Source organism: Bombina bombina, chromosome 4 (assembly GCF_027579735.1).
Source record: "Bombina bombina isolate aBomBom1 chromosome 4, aBomBom1.pri, whole genome shotgun sequence".
In the NCBI taxonomy this organism is placed as follows: Eukaryota; Metazoa; Chordata; class Amphibia; order Anura; family Bombinatoridae; genus Bombina; species Bombina bombina.
Window position 1 is genome coordinate 781845368 of NC_069502.1, and position 23009 is coordinate 781868376.

The following is a 23009-nucleotide window of genomic DNA, read 5'->3' on the forward strand; positions in this document are numbered from 1 at the left end:
CTAAGCTACAGTTAAAAGTTTAATTGTTTTCGTGATACATTGTTATACCAATACAGGTGAACAGTAAAATGACTTTAATCCACTGTTTGTACTACTTAGGGGCAATTCTAGTTAAATACTTTCAAGGTTTTTAGAGTTAGACAACCAATTATTTCAATATGTTATGTCCTGATTTCAATAAGAATAGGCTCAAAGGTCAAGGCCTAAGTCTAGATTTTAAGTTCCCACGGGAACAGGGCCCTCAATTCCCCCTGTATTTGTTTGTTTAATTTTGTCCGGTGTCTTATAATGTATTGTATCACTATAGTACTTTTATCTTTGAACCCATGGACAGCGCTGTGGAATCTGTTGCCGCTTTATAAATAAATAACAATAATAATAAAGTTGCACTTTGATAAAGTTTTTTTATTTAATAATTTTTTATTGAGGTTGTGCAAGTAAAACATCATATACAGATTACCTTAAGATATAAAAGATAGAAATGTCAGTATAACCGTAACCAATGATACAAGTGAAATCTACATAATGAACTATAATAGGTAAGCTTCTGGAACCTCGATTTTATATATTTTTCTTAAATAGTTTCCTCACTTGTCGCAAGAGGTGACTCTTGGACCTAACAAAACTTAGATGCTCTAGAGCAGTGATTTTCAACCACTGTGCCGTGGCACATTAGTGTGCCGTGAGAGATCGTCAGGTGTGCCGCCGTGATTTGGTCCCTTGCTTAAGTGCACTCCTGAAGTGGAACAGAAGCCGGTAGATGCTGCTACCCTACACACAGTTCTCCGGAGGGTTGGGGCTCTGCTCCCGAGATTTCACTCACCTTAGCTGCATTACAAAGGTTAATATCAAGGAGTTCTGAGCAAGAGAAGACCCATCAAGCCAGTGCGCATTTGGGTGGCGGCACATGTATTTAAAGGCATCTGCTATCTGCTATGATAGCCACGAGGACTACTGAGAGATCTAATAAAAAGATATACGACACTCCAGATGGTCGGGACTCCACTACGGAGGTCAAGCAAACACCTTTTTCCTTCTCCCTCCCCCTGTTGCGGAGGCCTGTTAGTGCCGGGGGTCGACAGCTCACATATAACGGTGGCCTACTCTGAGGCCTAGAAGCCTATATTCACCTGTTCCCAAGCTTCCGAACGGGATAACTGGCCAGGAGGTACGTGTTACTTATTGGAGACCGGATTGATAGTCGCCTTGAAGAATAGAGCAGAGTGGGCTGAAGTGGCGGGAACGGCCACCATTCTCTTTCTGTGTCTGCAGACCTACACACTACGATAGTCAGTTTTACAGATCCACTTACCCCCCTTCCTGGATTATCAAGCTCAGGGAGATTTGCCCTGGATATTAATTATATTGTTCCAGCATAGAGAAGAAAACATCTACTTTAACTGGGTGAGACCTTTCTGTATACCATCATATGCATTTTATGCCATTTGCCCTCCTGACTTAACTTTTGTAATTTTTCAGTTTACTCTCATCATTGCCTGATTGCCAAGCCCTGATGCTCTTTTGTGGGCCCCATGTTTATGCTTATCCTAAACTGATTGTGAAACTCATATACTGGTGCCCCCAAGGCTTAGGAACTTTAACAGTAGGATCACTTGGGCACCAGTAGTTTCTGCTTTTGGGCTTAATACGTGTGCACTGCTTACTGCCCTAACAAGCGTAACTTTTACTTGCATGGAACTACTGCTTATCACCTAAGAATTTATTTTTATCACTTGTACCCCCCTAACAGCCTCAATACGTGGAACTTTTGATTGTTATTATTGTGCCTTTAGCTTTGGCAATACAGTTGTAGTAACTGTCATGCTAATAAAGCTTAATTGAATTTACTAAATTGCTTATATATATATATATATATATATACATATATATATATATATATGGTATTAGGCTACAATGTGTGATTTTGTAAAATTTTGGGATTGTGGTGTACCGCAGGATTTTTTAATGTAAACAAATGTGCCGTGGCAAAAAAAAGGTTGAAAATCACTGTGCTAGAGCTTGCCTAGAAGCTGTGAACTCAGTTGAAATACAATGCCTGTGTCTAAACACTGATAAGAGGGGGTGGAGTTGGCTTCTCCAGGCAGCTTAACTATTTATTTCATTTTGCTTATATTTGAAAATTATTTTAAAATACTTGCCAGCAATTTTTAAACATTTTTTTTATGCAATCTATTTTTAATTAATTAGCCCTTTGAGGATATGCACAGATCTCCACCTGTTTTATGTCCCTTTAAGCAGATGTTTTGCTTTTGCAGGAAACCCACTGGACGAAAGACCAACAATAGCCATATAAATCCCCCTTCTTCCCACACTGCCTATCTGCCTCGTACAAAGAAAAGTCCCAGGAAATTGCAATTTTAGTACACAGAGACGTAGCCTTTGAACAAGTGCTTGTAGAAAGGGATGTAGATGACAGAAACATTATATGCATGTGCAAACTTAATGGCATACTGTAAAAAGGGTAAAAAGCTTGACTCGTATACACTGTCTTCAGCAGCAAAATTCAAAGCCGTCTATATGCAATAAGACGTTTATGACATTTGGTGGACATGCCACCCAGATGAGAAAAATTACACCTTCTTCTCAAATCCACACCAGACATATTCCAGATTAGATTATTTTCTTACAGACTCTTAAACAACATCACTGACTCTCATATACACGTTTGCTCATGGTCGGACCATGATGCAGTCACGATAGATGTATTTACACCCCATGCCCCCACGGAAAACCAGTCTGGAGGTTTCCTAGTCACCTCTGGGAAGAGCCAGGCTTTCGAGGCAACCTCATAAACACTTCCACCAAATGTATTACATTTAATTTATCTGATCAGATTTCCCCTCTGAGGCTCTGAAAGCTTATGTGAGTTTCTTGCATTTCCTTGGCAGCTAAACTTAAAAAAAGATAAAGGAGGCCTTTTGGGTCTATTTGCAGTTGATTTCAGCAAAAAGTAAAAACTCAATAGACACAAGGGAAATATCCATCTTACATCAGAAACTCCTAGAGTGAAAGCTAGAAAGAGTTAAATCCAACTTATTAAAATTCAGGCAGTTAATGTACTACAAAGGCAATAAAGCCAATGAACTCCTAGCTAGAAAGCGTAGAGCCAGAACCGCACTCTCCAGGATACAGGGCTTGGAAATAGATGGTAAGAAAGTCTAAGCCCCTGAGGCTATTGGCAATGCCTTTGCTGATTATTATGATAGACTGCATAATCTTAAAGTGCATGAGGGTGATTCCACCCTTCCACTTGAGAAAGTAGAAGAGTTTCTCCAAACACTTAAACTACCTAAATTGTTGGCAGAGTCCCAATCCTTGTTACTAGAACTGCAATTACCATAGCCACGATAAATCATGTGATTAAACAAATCAAATCCAAAAAAGCCCCTGGACCGGATGGGTTTACAGGAGCCTCTTTCAAAATGCTCCGACCACACATAACCCTCCTTCTACAGCTGATGTTTGACAAAGTAGATAGACAAGTACAGTTTTCCAAGGAATTCTTGGAGGCCTAAATAATCACGATTCCAAAACCAGACAAGGACTCTGGGCAGTGTGGAAACTATAGGCTAATGTCCCTCATTAATATCGACATTAATTTTTTTCCAAATTGCTGGCCAACAGAATTGTAAATTTCTTGCCCACCATCATTCACATGGATCAGGTGGGATTCATGTTTGGCAGACATGGACCAGATACCATTCAAAAACTGCTTCATGTTTTTTTGGAGGCAGCAAAAAGAGGGTTCCCCATGGCAGCCCTGTCTTTAGATGCGGAAAAAGCATTTGACAGGGTGCGATGGGACTACAACTCGCAAGTTCTACAGACGTTTGGTCCCCCCCCTCAATTTATCAAAAATGGTCAGGCATTATATTCTAGTCCATTTGCTATGGTCAGAGGGATAGGTTTTCAATCTAGACCTTTTAATATTACTAACAAGACCCGTCAGTGTTGCCCCCTTTCACCGTTAATTTTTGCATGTTATGGAGCCCCTGGCACAGGAGATTAAAATATCCCCCTCAATCGAAGGTATCACTCTAGGAGGCCACACAAAGAAAATTGCTCCATTTGCGGATGATGTGACCATTTTGGTAACCAATCCTATATCCACGGTTAGAGAGAATCCTGGAGAAATTTGGCAGATTTAGACTGTACAAGGTAAAGATTGTTAATATTGAAGAAGAGACCTTAACCAGTCTCAAGAGTCTCTTTCAATTTAAATGGAAAACCGATTTGATTAGACACCTGTGTGTCATGTTAGGCCCAGAGACCTCTAAAGTAATTCAGAGAAATTTTGAACCATTAATCACTGCGGTTAAAAAACTATTTAATAGATGGGACTATAAGGATATTTCATGGATGGGTCGCATTCCCACCCTTAAAATGTCTATTCTACCCAAGGTCCTGTATTTATTTAGATGCATTCCACTTATGATTCCCAAATCATACTTATCCCAACTACATTCTTTGTTTTTAAAATATGTCTGGAAGGGCAAGAAACCGAGAATTGCTAATCGTACACTACAACACCCATATTCTAGGGGAGACATAGCTTTCCCCAATATATACCTATATCATGATGCCACCAGACTAACCCACATAGCGGGATGGAGTAATAAATCAGAAGCCCCAGGATGGTTCCAACTAGAAACGGCTCTGCTTCCCAGAGGTGTAAAAAGTTAGGTGATCTCATTTGGACCCCCAAACATAGATTGACAGACCTTCAGCTCACAAATGGCATAATACTAGGAAATTGTCATATCTGGAATACACTTAGGCATCATAAGGAAATAGCACCACACCCTTCTCCCATACATAGTCTTAAAGGGCTTTATTTACTGGCCACTCAAACATACATGACTCTGACTGGTCCACCTGTAATTATTTGAAAATCTGTGATTTCTACAGACAGAACAAACTTTTTAACCCCAGACAGAATGTAGAACAGATGGAAGAGGCACCCAGGTGGCTCCCTTTTGAGAGTTGCATAGTGGTGAGTTTTGCCAGGCTTCGGGATTCCCCAAGACACACCTTTGTGAGTGTTCTAATTGGGATAAGAGATGGAGAGTGGGGAACAAGCTGATTAAACCAGTGATCCATCATTCCCTCTTGCTCATAGATTACAGTGATACCATTCCTTGGCAGATTAAGGCTTGGGAGAGAGAATCAAATGAGAGGTTTACAACTATTGACATAGAACGTGCAATTACATTAACCAAAAGATCTGTACATTGTGTCTCATACCTTGAAACCTATTTCAAGGTTTTTTTCTGAAATGGTACCTGACCCCGCATAAAATAGCTAAAATCTACTCAAACAGCTCTCCAGACTGCTTGGAGACAGTGCAGAGAATTTAGATCAGATACCCATATCTAGTGGACGTGCCCAAAAATTTCCCCTATGTGGACCTAAGTCTTCCATTTATGCACAGATATAGGACTAGCAGTAGCCCCGTCCCCAGCTATTGCACTATTGCATTTTGGTATTAAAAATATACCGAAATTTCAACAGGCTTTATTAATCATCATCCTCACAGCTGTAAAAGTCTGTATGACTCGTCACTGGAAAAAACTCAGATGCCCCTACCATACCACAGGTCATGCAAATAATTGATTATCTTGCTAATATGGAAAAAGGCTGTTATAACGCAATAGATAAAATGGATTGTTATTGGGTTATTTGGGAACCTTGGATTCAGTATAGGAAGTGAGACTAGGACAGGTATCGGCTAGAAAGTTTTAATCGTCATCTGCTAGCCCACAAGCATCTTTATGTCTACGTCTCTTGCGCAAGAGCCTTTTAGTATAATTTTTCCCCCTTCAAATTCTATAGTGGTGTTATCTATATAAGTCGTAACAAAACCTCAATCAGATTGCCCCATTTTTACTACTCTTCCTAATGCACAAGATTGTTCTACCTAAATGCCCAATATCCAATTCTGGTGCCATTATTTGATTGTGATGTTTACCTCACCTCTCAATTATTATTCTCTGTTATAATAATGTTGCTAGAATTGTACAGTGTTAGGTCTATTTAACTATTAAAGGGACATGAAACCCAATTTTTTTCTTTAATGATTTAGAAAGAGTGTGCAATTTTTAATAACTTTCTAATTTACTTCTATTATCTAATTTGCTTCATTCTCTTGATATACTTTATCACTGAAAAGCATATCTAGATAGGCCCAGTAGCTGCTGATTGGTTGCTGCACATAGATGCCTTGTGTGATTGGCTCATCCATGTGCATTGCTATTTCTTCAACAAAGAATATCTAAAGAATGAAGCAAATTAGACAATAGAAGTAAATTGGAATGTTGTTTAAAATTGTAAAAATTGTTGGGTTTAGTGTCCCTTTAATAAGGACACTTAACTATTCTTTCTATAGACTCCGTCACTGAAACTATACGAGATGAATGTAAACTCAGATCCACTCAGATGTACATTTAAGTTGGGACAATTTCCTATAGTAATAATTTTTTGAGCCCTAATTGCCACTGTTAGCTCGCAGTAGCAATAACCAGCCACTTGTAATGGCTGATTATTTATTGTGCGCCCGCAAATGGATGAACTTAACTGGTCCGCCACCTCTGAGGCTGTGGACATCAATACGCCTGATCTCATACGATCGGGTTGATTGACACCCCCTGCTAGCGGCCGATTGGCCACGAATCTGCAGGGAGCAGCATTGCACAAGCAGTTCTCCAGAACTGGTTGTCCAATGTTAAATGCCGACAGCGTATGCCGACAAAAAAGTTCTACAGATTTTGCTCCAGGGTTAAAGATTTTATGCACTCATCAATTACTGAAGTTTTGGTGGCTATGCCCTACAAGTATGCACAAACATATTTGATCTGATATTCATCCTACTGTTGATTTACCTGGTCAAGTACCTTACTCTATGTAAATGTAAATGAGGAGCAAAGCTTCTTATCCTGTTTGACCATTTTCCAGATAGCTTTGGGTTTACAGGAAGATATGGAAGCAACATGTTTTTGTGAGACAGAGAAAGATTTTTTGTTCCTAAATTGATGAGAGGAATGAAAATCAGCTATTTGATTTATTCTTTTCTCTAGATTTTGAGTCTTTAGCTAGAAAAACAAATTTTCCACCAGTCACTATGGAAAAAAAAGTGGCACCCAGACCAGGACCAAATAAGGTTTTTCCCTGGAAAGGTAGAGATAAAAATCAATGGATTCCTTATTGAAACAATATTTGTTCTTGTGTTTTTAAATCACCAAGCCAACCTTTGGAGCATCCTTTTATTCACTCCTCTTGGACAATAATTGACACCGTAGCAAATCTCTTAGGTTTGTGTTTGGCCTCCTCAGGAGGAGAGTTTACCAATAACATTTGACCTCTGTGCAATTTTCTTTTATCTACAGAGTTGTCATCTTCTGAAAAGAGAGAATTATTTTGTTTTTAGTTCTTTATGCTTTGTACAGTTTCTGGATTACGTCAGATCTCTTCATCTTGGGGACTGGTCTCTTTATCAGAAATTTTCAACCAGATTGTATCTCAGACTTGACCTCATGCTTTTAGTTCACAAACTTTCTACTACTGTGTATGACTATGAAAACAGTGCTATATTAATGTATACACTGCTCTGTGTGTGAAAACAGTGCTGTATTGAAGTATACAGTGCTCTGTGTGTGAAAACAGTGCTGCATTGAAGTATACACTGCTCTGTATGTGAAATCAGTGCTGTATTGAAGTATACACTGCTCTGTATGTGAAATCAGTGCTGTATTGAAGTATACACTGCTCTGTGTGTGAAATCAGTGCTGTATTGAAGTATACACTGCTCTGTGTGTCTGAAAACAGTGCTGTATTGAAGTATACACTGCTCTGTGTGTGAAATCAGTTCTGCATTGAAGTATACAGTGCTCTGTGTGTGAAAACAGTGCTGTATTGAAGTATACACTGCTTTGTGTGTGAAAACAGTGCAGTATTGATGTATACACTGCTCTGTGTGTGAAAACAGTGCAGTATTGATGTAGACACTGCTCTGCGTGTGAAAACAGTGCAGTTTGATGTATACACTGCTCTGTGTGTGTGAAAACAGTGCTGTATTGATGTATACACTGCTCTGTGTGTGTGTGAAAACAGTGCTGTATTGATGTATACACTCGTCTGTGTGTGAAAACAGTGCTGTATTGATGTATACACTCGTCTGTGTGTAAAAACAGAGTCCACAAACCCGCCCTGCTATTGTGTAGTGGCGGCAGTCTTTTGGCACCTCAATACCCCTTGTATCTCTCTACTTTTCCTTATGTTCGGCTTGAACTACTGAAGTGGGAGGGATATGTAAAGCTTTGTTGGTGTCTTTGCCTCCTCCTGGTAGCCAAGGGAAGTATTTCCCATAGGTAATTAATAAATTCATGGACTGCCAAGAAAGAAAATAATTTATCAGGTAAGCATAAATTATGTTTTCTTTTTTTCTTCCCGTCACAGTCCAGTGGCCATTTTTGCTGACACACTGCAATTACTTATCAGAGTCTTGGTGTGGTAGACTCTCTTCTTAACAAGAGCTTTTTCATTAATTTATATTTATTTAACCCTTAATTGACTTAACATGTGTTCATGTTTTAAAGTACTTTTGTTGTTCTTAAAGAGACAGTACCCAGTTTTATCTGATTCCCTCACAGGAACTTCAGTCTTACATTGTACCAAAATGTGTGTGTTCCCCTGAGGGAATTAAGCCTTTTATACTGTATTTCTGTGTTGCTATTTAATTTTAGATACTCGTCTGTCCTTACTGTTGTAATTCATTATGGAGCAAACTAGTACAGCTAGGATAAAACATTGGTCCTTTAGTAGGGAAATCTACTGCCAATTTAACTCCTCCTTATATGTGTTTGCTATGTAAGGAACTGTAGATGTGTTCCCCACTCAGCTGTGTAACCTATGTGCTGAGCCTGATCCAAGACAGGATATTGCAACATTGCACCAGGGTCATCCCCAAGACAGTTCTATGGACCTACCTTAAAAACAGTACATTCACGCCAGTTAAAAACAAATGCATTCAAAGGACAGAACAGAACCCTTCAGAGGTCCTGGGTTTACCTGGGGTATCACTAAGGAGTGACCCATCTATGTAACCTGTATCCAGGAATATAATTAAATCAGTCATCCTCTTCAGCTGAGGATGATTATTCCAAAACCCAGGATCATCGCTGATGAAGATTTGAAGGGACAGTGTGGTCAAAAATCTAAATACATTATTTCGATAAAGGATTTTTTTGTATTTATCTTTACTATATTAATTTATTTTACTAAAATATGATTGTACTAATATATGAAATAGAATAACGTTTTAATTAATTTTATGGATAAATCAATAGTTGTTATAAAGAGGGTTAAACTATCCTTTAATTTCAGGATTGTTGATTTAAATAAAAGGGACCACAAGTTAGCAGCATTAGCTTTGAGAAAGCTTATTATCAGCTGAAGTGCATTGCTGGAATTGCTTTTACTTTAAGAAGACTGGATCCAGGACTTGTGTGTGTTTGTCTTTTTAAATGGACAGTCTAAACCAAAAATGTTATTGTTTAAAATATTGATCATTCCTTTATTGCCTATCCCCCGGTTTTGCATAACCAACACTGTTATATTAATATACTTTTTGCCTCTGTGATTACCTTGTATCTAAGCATCTGGAGACTACCCCCTTATCTCAGTGCTTTTGACAGATATGTATTTTAGCCAATCAGTGCTGACTCATAAATAACTCCACGGGAGTGAAAGTGTTATATATTGATATATATATGTATCCTGTATATACTTTTGAACCCTTCCCATTAAAACTTTTATACATTTATTTTAATAATAAACTTATATTTTGAATTTACACATAACTTTCAACTGCTAATTTGAGCACTAAACATACTCTGGTAATTCTGTTTTATCATGGACTTATAATACTAGATTGCACGCTAATCCTAGAGCGGTTCAGTGATATTGATATAGCTAAATAGCGCTCCACTAAAATTCTTACTGCACATACATGAAAAATATAGGTAGGTTAATAAAAAAATGCTATCAGCATGCCAAGTTTCATAAAATACATTCAAACATATTCCCTGACTACATTGTTTTTTCTTTTGTCATTATTAATGTATATATTAATCTTCTGATATTCCTTTTAAAGTTGCAACCTCATACAATCTTTATTCAGTGTTCAGCAGTTAATTCAATAGTAGGTTCATTTTCACAAATTTTTTCCCATTTTATTGAACCTTTTTTTTTTTTTAACTCAAGATTTTTGTTTGAGACTCCTAGAAGTGTGCAGGATATACTTTAATTTCAGATCTACATGTTACTTACATTTGATGCTTTATACTGATTTATACTGTACTTTACATCTGTTATAGACTACTACGTTTATCAATGTAGTTTTTTCTTATTTAGTTTATGCTTAGTTTATTTAGATATGTGTTTTCTATTATTTGGCAACTAGAGTCTCAAAAGCTTGGCCAAATGTAATCAAAAATAGGAAGAGGTTACTTTATCCCTGAAGAAGTGCCTAGGTATTTTATATGGGGCCGATTTATTAAAGTGTCAATCGGGGGGGGGGGGGGGGGGACTTCCGGGCAGCGGCTATGATAAGTCACATGACTAGATGCTGCTCATGTGTTTTAAAGAATCTGCTTAATATCTCTCATTAATGGAACCATCCACTATAATGGATAGCGACACTGGATTGCACTAAAAGAAATCTATAAGAAGAGCTCAATATCATGGAGTCTACAGCTGATAATAGCGTCTAAAACAATTTCTGAGGTGGCGGCCTGTCTCGCCAGTTGCCATAGGTATCTCACATGTAAAGATGGTGGTCCCACTCTGTTACACTACTCAATGACTATCATATAATGTTTTCAATTGAGAAACTCATTTACTCGACCTCATGCTTCGGGAGAGAAGCAGCTATGGACAATCTATGCTTATTTTCACCTACATGGGATGGTATCTGAAAAAAACGGAGTTGGTTAATAGATTAGTGGTTGCCCATCACTTTCATACGTGGACATCATGTCCATGGAGATCTACAAAAATATGTCCGCTTAGATTATGGATAACACCCATATCCTATAGCAAACTTTTTAATTTTGAATGCCATGTTTGTTACCTGTAGGCTGATATGAGCTTTATGGTTTTTCATCACTTCACTGCTGCACTCAATGCAAAGTGGAGTCTCTAAGGAAAGTCTACACAATATTCTGAGGGTTTTGGCTGCGGAAGTGAAACAGTTGAGGGCTATCTATGTTTGCTTTCATCTATATGGGACAGTGCTCAGGAAAATCGGAGTGGATTAACGGACCAGGGACTATCCACTACTACCCAGAGAAACTACTGTGTCTTTGGCAGATCTGCAGAACTGCACATTATTTGTTTGGATCATGGACAACACCTATTTTACAGGGTAGACTTATACTCTCAGACTATCACACTCGCCCATAGCAGAATAATTTGGATCTCTTTATGGTTTCACTGGTGTGAAATCTTTCAGGAAAGCTTCCTTATTTATTTTATATTGCTTCTACAGAAACTGCATAATATGACTGTCCATGGTCTCATTCAAAACTACACATAAAGGTTTGGATGTTGAGAGGACATTAGAGACAGGTTAACATATAATTGGGTAAAAGAGCAGTTAGCTTAATATTCTTTACTCATATACCTCCTCATATATTATGCTCCTATGACTTGTTTCAATTTATGAGGAGACACAGCTTAATATTTTATGCCTGGTATCCTACGAGTGATCCTTATACATGATAGGCTCTTTCCTTGACCCACTGCCAGCGGTCGTTTTGTATGTAAGGTATAGTGTCTCCTGTTCTCCAGTGATAGTGTCTTATGTTATCTAGTGGTGCCTCCCTGGATCCCGGATCCATGCTACATCTGTTTCCCAGTGTCCCAAACACCCCTGATAGGTTAAGAGTTGAGAAATAACCTAAAATACAAAGGTTAATACTGCCTAATATCAGTTAATTTTAATGGTTCATTATCATTAAAAGCTACCCAGCAGCCTGGCCCTTCTCAAGATAAACTCCCTATACCTTACTATTCACAATAGGTTATGTGCAGACATGTTTTTTTTTTGTTCACTTGATATCTATGGTTACAATCTACTCAAATCTGGGTGCAATATACTAGCAAAATAGTAAGAATGTTATTTGAGCTGTTGTTTTTCAGTGTCAATTGCTTTAGCTGCAGATAATGTACAGCCTATATCTAGTTATTGTTTTTGGCTTGTGTTTTTTTTTCTTTTTTATCCATAGTGTTAATTGTCACATAGACAAACAATGGAGTTCTATGTTCTAGTATTATTATATGTGTTAATGTGTTAAAGGGACATAAAACCCAACATTTTTCGTTCATGATTTAGATAGAACATAACATTTTAAACAACTTTCTAATATACTTCTATTATCAAATGTTCTTAGTTTTCTAGTTATCATTTGTTGAAAAGCAGAAATATAAGCTCAAGAGTGTGGACGTGTCTGCAGCACTATGTAGCAGCAGTTTTGCAATAATGTTATACATTAGCAGGAGCACTAGATGGCAGCACTATTTCCTGTCATGTAGTGCTTCAGGCATGTGCATGCTACCTACCTAGGTATCTTTTCAACAAAGAATAACATGATAATTAAATAAATTTCATAATAAAAGTAAATTGGAAACTTTTTAAAAATTGTATTCTCTATCTGAATCATGAAATACATTTTTTGGGTTTATTGTCCCTTTAAGGAAAATGTTTGGTATATAAGTGGACCTCCTGTGTATTCCTCAATATAAGCCTTCACTTTGCAATCCCAAAGACAGTAATTCACAAACGGCCTCTCTCCTGGCTGATTTGTTTTTTGTGTTACACTACACCTACTGTTAATTACTTCTTTTTATTTTTTTCAAATTTTCCTTATTTATTTTTCCCTCACTTTAATGCCCTGACTACTAAATCCAAAAATGTAATTTTCTGGCCTGCTCTCACTAAAAATGGAGTAGACCTTTATAAATTCCCTACCCTCACCTTATTTTATTTTTGACCCAGGAGGGCTTCGGTTATCCCTCTGCACCATATCATAATTTTTTAGGGATCCCACCTCGAGAGGCGCTATCTACTCCACAATCTATATCTATATGTTTAATTAGGGGGCAGCTCCTATCTAGAAGTCATTCCATAAAGCTGCCTGGTGGATCTCCCCCCCACTAATTGTGTTCAGGTACTTTGTAACCTTACCCGGATATATTTGGCGCGGTTTATCTCGTAATTACCATATTTAATATAATAACTGATATTTATTCTACTAGATACAAAGAGTAGTATCCTTACATTTTGTGGTTACTCAAAATTTAGCTTCACCAATCTATATGTATAACTTCAAATAGTATATCAATTAGTTTACATATACTTGGCAATTATTTAGAAGTTTGATATACCTATCAGTAAATATTATGAGGTGGCCAAAATTTAACTACACGTATCTATAAATATAACACCTAAAAGTAAAATACTCAGTTTACATATATTTTGCGTTCATTTAGAAGGTGGTTATACCTATAATTGAATATTTTTATACCTTACTTATACTGTTCAAGCATATCACTTTATTTCTAGTATATCACAATAGAAATAAAATGAGGTCTACACACAAAGCTCAACGTAACCTCCTAACCATCTGTCAAACCAGGCTTAGGAGGTCCAAAGTGGCCTCACAAATTGACTGGAGAGTTAATCATTTGCTGGCATACTATTGACTTCTCAGAAATATATATCCTCCTTTAAGATAATGGAAACTGTTATTTTATATCTATAACTACAGTATATGGAGTCTTGTGGAAACTTTTCAATGTTGGTGCATTTTTCTTCTTTTTGTTGATGTATGTATCACAGTACAATGTTATTTATGTTCTCCATATGAGTTGTATGCCTTAAGATGTACCTCAATAAAAAAACTATTTAAAAAAAAAAAAAAGTGTCAATCTGCCCCAATGCATCTGTTTCCACATGAGCCTTCAGGCTCGTTGGAAACAAGAGTTAAGAAGCAGTGGTCGTAAAGGGACACTGAACCCATTTTTTTTCTTTCATGATTCAGATAGAGCATGCAATTTTAAGCAACTTTCTAATTTACTCCTATTATTAATTTTTCTTCGTTCTCTTGCTATCTTTATTTGAAAAAGAAGGCATCTAAGCTTTTTTTTTGTTCAGAACTCTGGGCAGCAGTTTTTTATTGGTGGATGAATTTATCCACCAATCAGCAAGGACAACCCAGGTTGTTCACCAAAAAATGGGCCGGCATCTAAACTTACATTCTTGCATTTCAAATAAAGATACAAAGAGAATGAAGAAAATTTCATAATATGAGTAAATTAGAAAGTTGCTTAAAATTTCATGCTCTATCTGAATCACAAAAGAAAAAAATGTGGGTTCAGTGTCCCTTTAAGGTCTCTGACTGTTGTCTATTCCATTCTAATACCCTCGGTCAGACTACGGTCTTTGACGTTCGGGTGTATTGCATCCTTGATGTTATGCTAGCCTTGGGGCTTGTCAGTAGAAGTTTCGAGGTTGGGTCCTCCTCTGAGGCGACTGACATCAATCCGCCCAGTTGTGTACTCCCCCTGCTAGTGGCCGATTGGCTGCAAATGTGAGGGGAGTGGCATTGCACAAGTAGTTCACCACAAGCAGTTCGCCATTAGGCGATGTCTGGTGGACATGATCAGCTACAACGGATCATGTCCGCCAGACATTGATAAATCGTCCCTAAGGATTCTTTTAATTTCTACTTTATATTTCTTCAGTGATTCTCTAATGGATAAACTGGCTTTACCTGGGAGTGAAGAAAATGTATTATCTTTAATGCAGTAAATCCTTTTTTTTTTTTTACTGAATTTAGCAAAATTTACCAAATTTGTTTCTGTTGGTATTTTATTTAACTCTTCCTGTACCTATTGATATTTTTAACTCTTCCTGTACCTATTGATATTTTTTTAACTAAAAATACAACAGGAGAGCTAGAATGATCATTTGAACCTTTTGAAATGGGCTTTACTCGGTTTATGTTAAAGGGACAGTCTAGTCCAAATTAAACTTTCATAATTCAGATAGGGCATGTAATTTTAAACAACTTTCCAATTTACTTTTATCATTAAATTTACTTTGTTCTCTTGTTATTCTTAGTTGAAAGCTAAACCTAGGTAGGCTCATATGCTAATTTCTAAGCCCTTGAAGGCCGCCTCTTATCTGAATGCATTTGACTGCCATATAGATAACATTGTGCTCACGTCCGTGGAGTTACTTATGAGAGGGCACTGATTGGCTAAAATGCAAGTCTGTCAAAAGAACTGAAATAAGCGGGCAGTCTGCAGAGGCTTAGATACAAGGTAATCACAGAAGTAAAAAGTGTATTAATATAACAGTGCTGGTTATGCAAAACTGGGATATAGGTAATTAATGGATTATCTATCACCTAGATTACGAGTTTTGTCGGTAAAAACGTGCAGGGCTAATGCTCCTTTTTTTTTCAGCGCTCCCTTTAAACAACGCTGGTATTACGAGTTTTCTGAATGGCTGCGTTAGCCTCAGAAAAGTGAGCATTGAGCAAAATTTAGCTCCACTTCTCACCTCAATACCAGCGTTGCTTACGGTAGCGGTAAGCTGGAAAAACGTGCTCGTGCACGATTTCCCCATAGCAAACAATGGGGCTGAGCTGGCTGAAAAAAAACATTATTTAATTAATTTATTGATAGTGTAGTGTTAGGTGTATTTGTAACTTAGGTTAGGATTTATTTTACAGGTAATTTTGTAATTATTTTAACTAGGTAACTATTAAATAGTTATTAACTATTTAATAGCTATTGTACCTAGTTAAAATAAATACAAAGTTGCCTGTAAAATAAATATAAATCCTAAAATAGCTACAATGTTATTAGTTATATTGTAGCTATCTTATGGTTTATTTTATAGGTAAGTATTTAGTTTTAAATAGGAATAATTTATTTAATTATAGTAAATTTATTTAGATTTCTTTAAATTATATTTAAGTTAGGGGGGTGTTAGGGTTAGACTTAGGTTTAGGGGTTAATAACTTTATTATAGTAGCGGTGACGTTGGGGGTGGGAGATTAGGGGTTAATAATTGTAGGTAGGTGGCAGCGACGTTGGGGGGGGGGCAGATTAGGGGTTAATAAAATTTATTATAGTGTTTGCGAGGCGGGATTGCGGCGGTTTCGGGGTTAATACATTTATTATAGTGGCGGTGATGTCCGGTCGGCAGATTAGGGGTAATAAGTGTAAGTAGGTTGCGGCGACGTTGGGGGGGGCAGATTAGGGGTTAATAAATATAATATAGGTGTCGGTGATGTTAGGGACAGCAGATTAGGGGTTCATAGGTATAATGTAGGTGGCGGCGATGTTAGGTACAGCAGATTAGGGGTTCATAGGTATAATGTAGGTGGCGGCGATGTCCGGTCGGCAGATTAGGGGTTAAATAATTTTATTATAGTGTTTGCGATGTGGGGGGCCTCGGTTTAGGGGTTCATAGGTAGTTTATGGGTGTTAGTGTACTTTATAGCACTGTAGTTAAGAGCTTTATGTTCCGGCGTTAGCCCATAACACTCTTTACTACTGACTTTTTTTATGCAGTAGGAGTCTTGGAGGTAGAGGCTGTACCGCTCACTTCTTCCAAGACTCGTAATATCAGTGTTAGGCAAATCCCATTAAAAAGATAGGATACGCAATTGACGTAAGGGGATTTGCGGTAGCCAAAAGTCGTGGAAGAAAAGTGAGCGGTACACCTGTACCTGCCATACTCGTAATACCAGCGGGCGTTAAAAAGCAGGGTTAGGACCCCTTAACGCTGCTTTTAAAGGCCAACGCAGAACTCATAATCTAGGCGTATGTTTTTAACAATTAGAATTCTGGGGGTAGACTGTCCCTTTAATAAGCATGCAAGCAGGCTTTTGTTTGTGTTTTTTATTTGTTTGTTTTGAGTATACTAGATTGAAATATATATTTTAGTTGCGTTGCAAGAGAAACCAGAAAATGTAATAGCAAAACTGGTTCCCAATGGGTTTGAGTTTTGCTTAGTGGGAATTTTAAACTTGAATGTTGTGCCCATCCTATATAACTTTTGAATAAACTATGTGGAATTCTTTTCTAGGCAAAACTTAAATACAGATGTTTGTCTGCTTTGTGTATTGGCCTGGTGAAGAGCAAATCAATACATAGTACATAGTATTAGTTTCTACTTGTATAACAGTGCTTAAACGTTTTTTTATAGGGTTTCGAAGATTGCCTTCTGTTCTCAGAATTAATGGAACAGTACAACAACAACTTTAGTAAGTGATTTTAAGTAAATGTAATTCGTATAATATTTCCCTACAATTGTTATTCCTACAACATAATTTTTGCATTACCATTTCTAGATATCTGTCTTCCTGAGTTTTCAAAGCTCAGAGTCCCTGACGCTCATGCAATTTCTGACTTGGCCATGTACAATTACAAAGAGGTAGGTATACAATTGAACTCAATTGAATATTTACTTAAAATGAAAGTAAGCTGAATCCTTTGCAGAATCTTGTAATAAACATATTGTTTTATAATATAAAAATGTACAGGCTAGGTCATCAAGCTACTAAAATAGCACCACTATTAAAATTAAGATGTTTAAAAAATAGATATGATATTTACTATTTGAGTATTTTGTTTTTTCAGGGTCACTGTGTCTTACCCTCTTCTTATTATCATGGAACTAAGAGGGTATCTCTTGGTTCTAGGGGGATTAAAGGCAGATGTGAGGAGCTGTGTGTTCATTGTTGAAAAATTTTACTATGTGGTTCCCTGACAGATAATTGCAAACTCTGGACAGGTGTTGACATATTTTCTCCTGTGTCTCCTATACTTACGTGTCTAGTTCACAATGCACAATTCTTTGTTACAAAAGACTAAAGCAAAATAGACAAAATTGCCTAACAATTTCAATCTAAAAATCCTTATTTAACCCCATCTGGACAGTACCAACTGCCTCCATAAATTGATACCATGGGGTAGATTTTTAGATGTATTTTACAGCAAAATGCATTGAATGTATATAAATTCCAATGCCTTTTGCTGTAAAATACATCTAAAAATTGTGCTTGTTTCATTTTCTCCCAGGGTGGTTTGGGTTAATACTTTTAGGTAATTTATGTAAGTTTTTCTTTACTTCATCCTCCACCCTAAGATTCTCAGCAGTCACATGCTTGTAAAATGTAGATTATCAGTTTTTTTTATCAACAATCATGATAGGAGAAGCATGATGCTAAACCATGATGCTTCCCCAGTCTATCTCAACTGCACATGTGCGAACAAAGTTTGCGCTATATCTGAATATAAGTTTGTGATTGGTTAGAAATTGTTCTTTTGTTCTGGGGGACAGGGAAATAAAAATTAAAAATAACTGAAAGAAATATACTGTGTGGGACCAACCCTTTTTTCCATGAACCCCATTTTTTCACCAACCCATTTTTTTCCATGAAACCCAAAAATTGTCTTTCATGATAAATCATGAAAGACAATTTTTGGGTTTCATGGAAAAAATAAGTTGGTGAAAAAAGACTAAAGCAAAATAGACAAAATTGCCTAACAATTTCAATCTAAAAATCCTTATTTAAACCCATCTGGGCAGTATCAACTGCCTCCATAAATTGATACCATGGGGTAGATTTTTAGATGTATTTTACAGCAAAATGCATTGAATGTATATAAATTCAATGCCTTTTGCTGTAAAATACATCTAAAAATTGTGCTTGTTTCACTTTCTCCCAGGGAGGTTTGGGTTAATACTTTTAGGCAATTTATGTAAGCTTTTGTTTACTTCGTCCTCCACCTATCCAATTTTAAACAACTTTCCAGTTTACTTCTATTATCAAATTTGTTTCATTCTGCTTGTATACTTTGTTGAAGGAGCAGCAATCTACTACTGGTTTCTAACTGAACACATGGGTGAGCCAATGGCAATCGTTATATATATATGCAACTACCAATCAGCAGCTAGACCCTAGGTTATTTGCTGCTCCTGAGCTTGCCTAGATAAACCTTTCAGCAAAGGATACCAATAGAAGGAAGCAAATTAAATAATACTAGTAAATTGGAAAGTTGTTTAAAATTGCATGCTCTTTCTGAATCATAAAATAAAAAATGTGGGTTTCATGTCCCTTTAACCCATTTCAGGGATTTCAGGAATCATCATAAATTATTGTCAGTTCTGAGTGCCTTTGTAAGAAAGTGAAGTTTGAATTTCATGTGAGTTAACCACCTTGGCTGTATTTAATGTGGAAAGATTGAGATCCCTTTGTTATTAAAAGAATAATGGGCATTCCTTTTTTTTTTCTTCTTTCAAATATCATGAAAAAAACCCAGAAAGTCTGGAATCAACCCCATTCAGGATGTGTATCTGAATTTGCTTGATTCAAGCCAGAGTTAAAATGCTTGATATATTTTAATTTCCATCTCCCATTTAATACCAATCAAGGGTATTTTTTAAATTACTGTTAAATCAATTACAGAGTATCCAGGTTTTGAGAAGTGTTTAACTTCTAGGGTTCCTGCACCTGGGTAGTATGCAATGTCTGTGATGATTCATCCTTATGTTTTTTGTGTTGCAGCTGTATTCTATATGAAGACATTTCTTGCACTGTTTTCATTGCTTTCTGTACGTGTTTCTGTGAGTGTTAATGCCAGAGGTTATGAGATGACCTGGGTTTCATGGTTTATCTATCTTTGGGAGCATATCAAAAATTGCCTTGAGATGGGGAATCTAGTATTAGTGTAAAAAGTAGTTAAATGGACAGTAAAGTCATAATTAGACATTCATGATTTAGATAGAGAATACAATTTTAAACAAATTCCCAATTTTCTTCTATTATTTAATTTGCTTCCTTCTCTTGTTATCCTTTGCTGAAAGGTTTATCTAGGAAAGCTCAGGAGCAGTAAAGAACCTAGCTTCTAGCTGCTGACCGGTGGCTGCATATATACACCGATTGTCATTGACTCACCCATGTGTTTCAGTTAGAAACCAGTAGTGCACTGCTGCTCCTTCAACAAATGATACCCAGATAATAAAGCAAATTTGATAATAGAAGTAAACTGTAAAGTTGTTTAAAAATCATGACAGAATATGTTTGGGTTTTAAGTACCTTTAATTTTAATCAGCACTTGTTTTTGGTTTTTGTAATACAAAATGCGATCTGATTGGAGTTTCTTGTAATAATTTTCATCGAAAAGTCTGTCAGCTTCTCTTATGTAGTCGTCATTGTTTTTGGGGTTTATGGAGTGTGTGTTTGCAATTGGATAGACTGGTGTTTATAAAGTGTTAAACAATCTAAATGTCTTTTGTATTTAAGCATGATGCGTCATGGTCATGTTTGATGCTTTTAAACTTAAAATATTTTAAAATTATGTATTTATTTTATTATTCATCTGAATATTCAGATATGAATTTCACTCAAAATTGAATTTGTTCAGTTGCATTAACACCAATGGGAATCCCACAAACCATTAATTTTAACAAAATAATTACTCTAGTATGAAATGTCAACAAGGGAACAATTCAGTGCTAAATGTGACACGAGAACATACAAGGACTGGAACAATTTTTACAAAGAGAATTCAAAGAATAAATTTAATTACAGTAATATCAATAAATAATTCACTGCATTTTTTAACCACCCTATTGCCCCCTCCCCTTCTAAACTTTCACTTACCACCAGTACAACCTTTCTGTACAATTTTACATTTTTTCACATCAATTTTTTTTAAAACTCTCATGCTAAACCCAGATAGTTATCCTTGTAGAATCAATTCAGAGAAGGGGGGGAGCAGCCAAAGTGGTAGCAGCATGCAAAAGAGTTACTGAAATAGGTAGGCCTCTAATTACAGTACATAAACCTCAAAAATACAACTCAAAGACAGGAGGAAAATAAACACATGGCTAGAATCCCTTGGACACAGTAGCCAGCAGTTCCCTAAAGATTAGACCTTGACGAATGATGTCACTACAGAGCAGAAAGGCAGGATCAGGATAGGCAGCAGCAGCAGACAGCAGAGTTACTGAATGAGGTAGGCCTCTGATTAAATTAAATAAACCTCACAAATACACACCTAAGGGAGGAAGAGGGTGAACATGTGCCTAGAGTCCCTTGGACAAAGTGGCCAGCAATTTCCTAAAGACTAGGCATTGATAGATGACATCCACCACAGAGCAGTAAGAAAGGGTCAGGAGAGGAAGCAACAGGTAGCAGAGTTACTAAATTAGGTAAGCTTCTGATTACATTAAATAAACCTAAAAAAAAAAAGTGCATCCATGGACAAGCACATGTCTAGAGTCCCTTGAACACAGCAGCCAGCAGTTCCCTAAAGATTAGACATTGATGGAGGATATCCACCACAGAGCAGGAACAGCAGGAGCAGGAAAGGCAGCAGAGTTACTAGTTTCATATATTTTTTTACTGGTTTTCAAGCAATACAAGAAAGAAGAAGAGATATATTACATATAACAAATTATATATTACATCTTCAGACAGTAACAAAATAGCCATCATAATAAACAAGAATTAACAAAATAAATATTATATTTTTCCCAGAAGGCAATTCTGGGCAAAATATAATATTTATTTTGTTAATTTTTTGTTTATTATGATGGCTATTTTGTTACTGTCTGAAGATGTAATATATAATTTGTTATATGTAATATATCTCTTCTTCTTTCTTGTATTGCTTGAAAAAAATATTTTATTGCTCAGCAATCATTGTTGCTATTTGAGATACCAGCTGCTGGCAAAGCAGCTGGTAGCTCAAATAGCAACAATGATTACTGAGCAATAAAATAATTTCCAAATATCTTCAATCTCATTACATAACATTATTATTTGAAGTTAGCACACATGAAATTATTCAGCAAATTGCTATATAAAAGAAGAAAAAAAAGGATATTAAAGAATGAAAATTTTAAACGACCACTCAATGCAGTAGAATTGCGAATTAACAAGTGCATAACAAAAAGACAATGATTTAACACCTTGAGGCCCATTTATCAAGCTCCGGATGGAGCTTGAGGGCCCGTGTTTCTGGTGAGCCTGCAGGCTCGCCAGAAACAGCAGTTATGAAGCAGCGGTCTGAGCAGGCGGACAGGAATAGCCACAATTAAACACGATCGAGTACGATCTGGTTGATTGACACCTCCCTGCTGGCGGCCCATTGGCCGCGAGTCTGCTGGGGGCTGCGTTGCACCAGCAGCTCTTGTGAGCTGCTGGTGCAATGCTGAATACGGAGAGCGTATTGCTCTCTGCATTCAGCGAGGTTTTGCGGACCTGATCCGCACTGTCGGATCAGGTCCGCAAGACCTTTCATACATAGGCCTCCTTCTCTGAATTTCAAATGAGCAGTAGATTTTTTTCTCTGACAAATTAATTTTTTCTCTCATCTTCTGGCCCCCTTTATCCTGTGACAGACAACAGACAATCACAGACTAGTATACGTATACCCTGTGAGCCAGAAAGTGTGTATAGAAAAATTTCGCAATGGAAGTAAATTGGAAAGTGTCTTAAAACGGCATGCTCTATCTAAATCATAAAAGTATATTTTGCCATCCTTTGCAAACAACAGATAAATCAGGTAATAGTAACTTTTGCTTAGCATTCAAGTAATTTCTCAAATATGTTAGGATTATAATGTGAAATCAGCGTACATTCAATTGTTCATCCTATTGTTATTCAACAATTACGACTGCTGCTTCTTAACTTCTTTTTCTGGCGGACCAGAAACAAAGGGGGTCGGGTGCTTAATAAATTGACCCCCATGTGCTTTCATAATGTTATAAAACAAGTGGCGCACCTGTAGATAAGCATAATAATCAAAATTTGGAAGATCAAAATCTACCTTTAGAGTTTTAAAGGTTAAAGCAACATAAGACAAGTTGGGATAGAGACAAAATATAATATGTACTTTAATTA

At 36.8% G+C, this 23009-nt stretch overlaps 1 protein-coding gene across 1 annotated transcript in view; it reads left to right on the forward strand.

Annotated features, from left to right (window-relative positions):
* Positions 1-23009, forward strand: part of KMO (kynurenine 3-monooxygenase) — a 387978-nt gene that overhangs the window by 306102 nt on the left and 58867 nt on the right. The window contains exons 11-12 of the mRNA XM_053711153.1: positions 17300-17357; positions 17445-17527. Of these exons, the coding sequence (XP_053567128.1) occupies positions 17300-17357; positions 17445-17527 (141 nt within the window). The remainder of the gene's footprint in view (positions 1-17299; positions 17358-17444; positions 17528-23009) is intronic.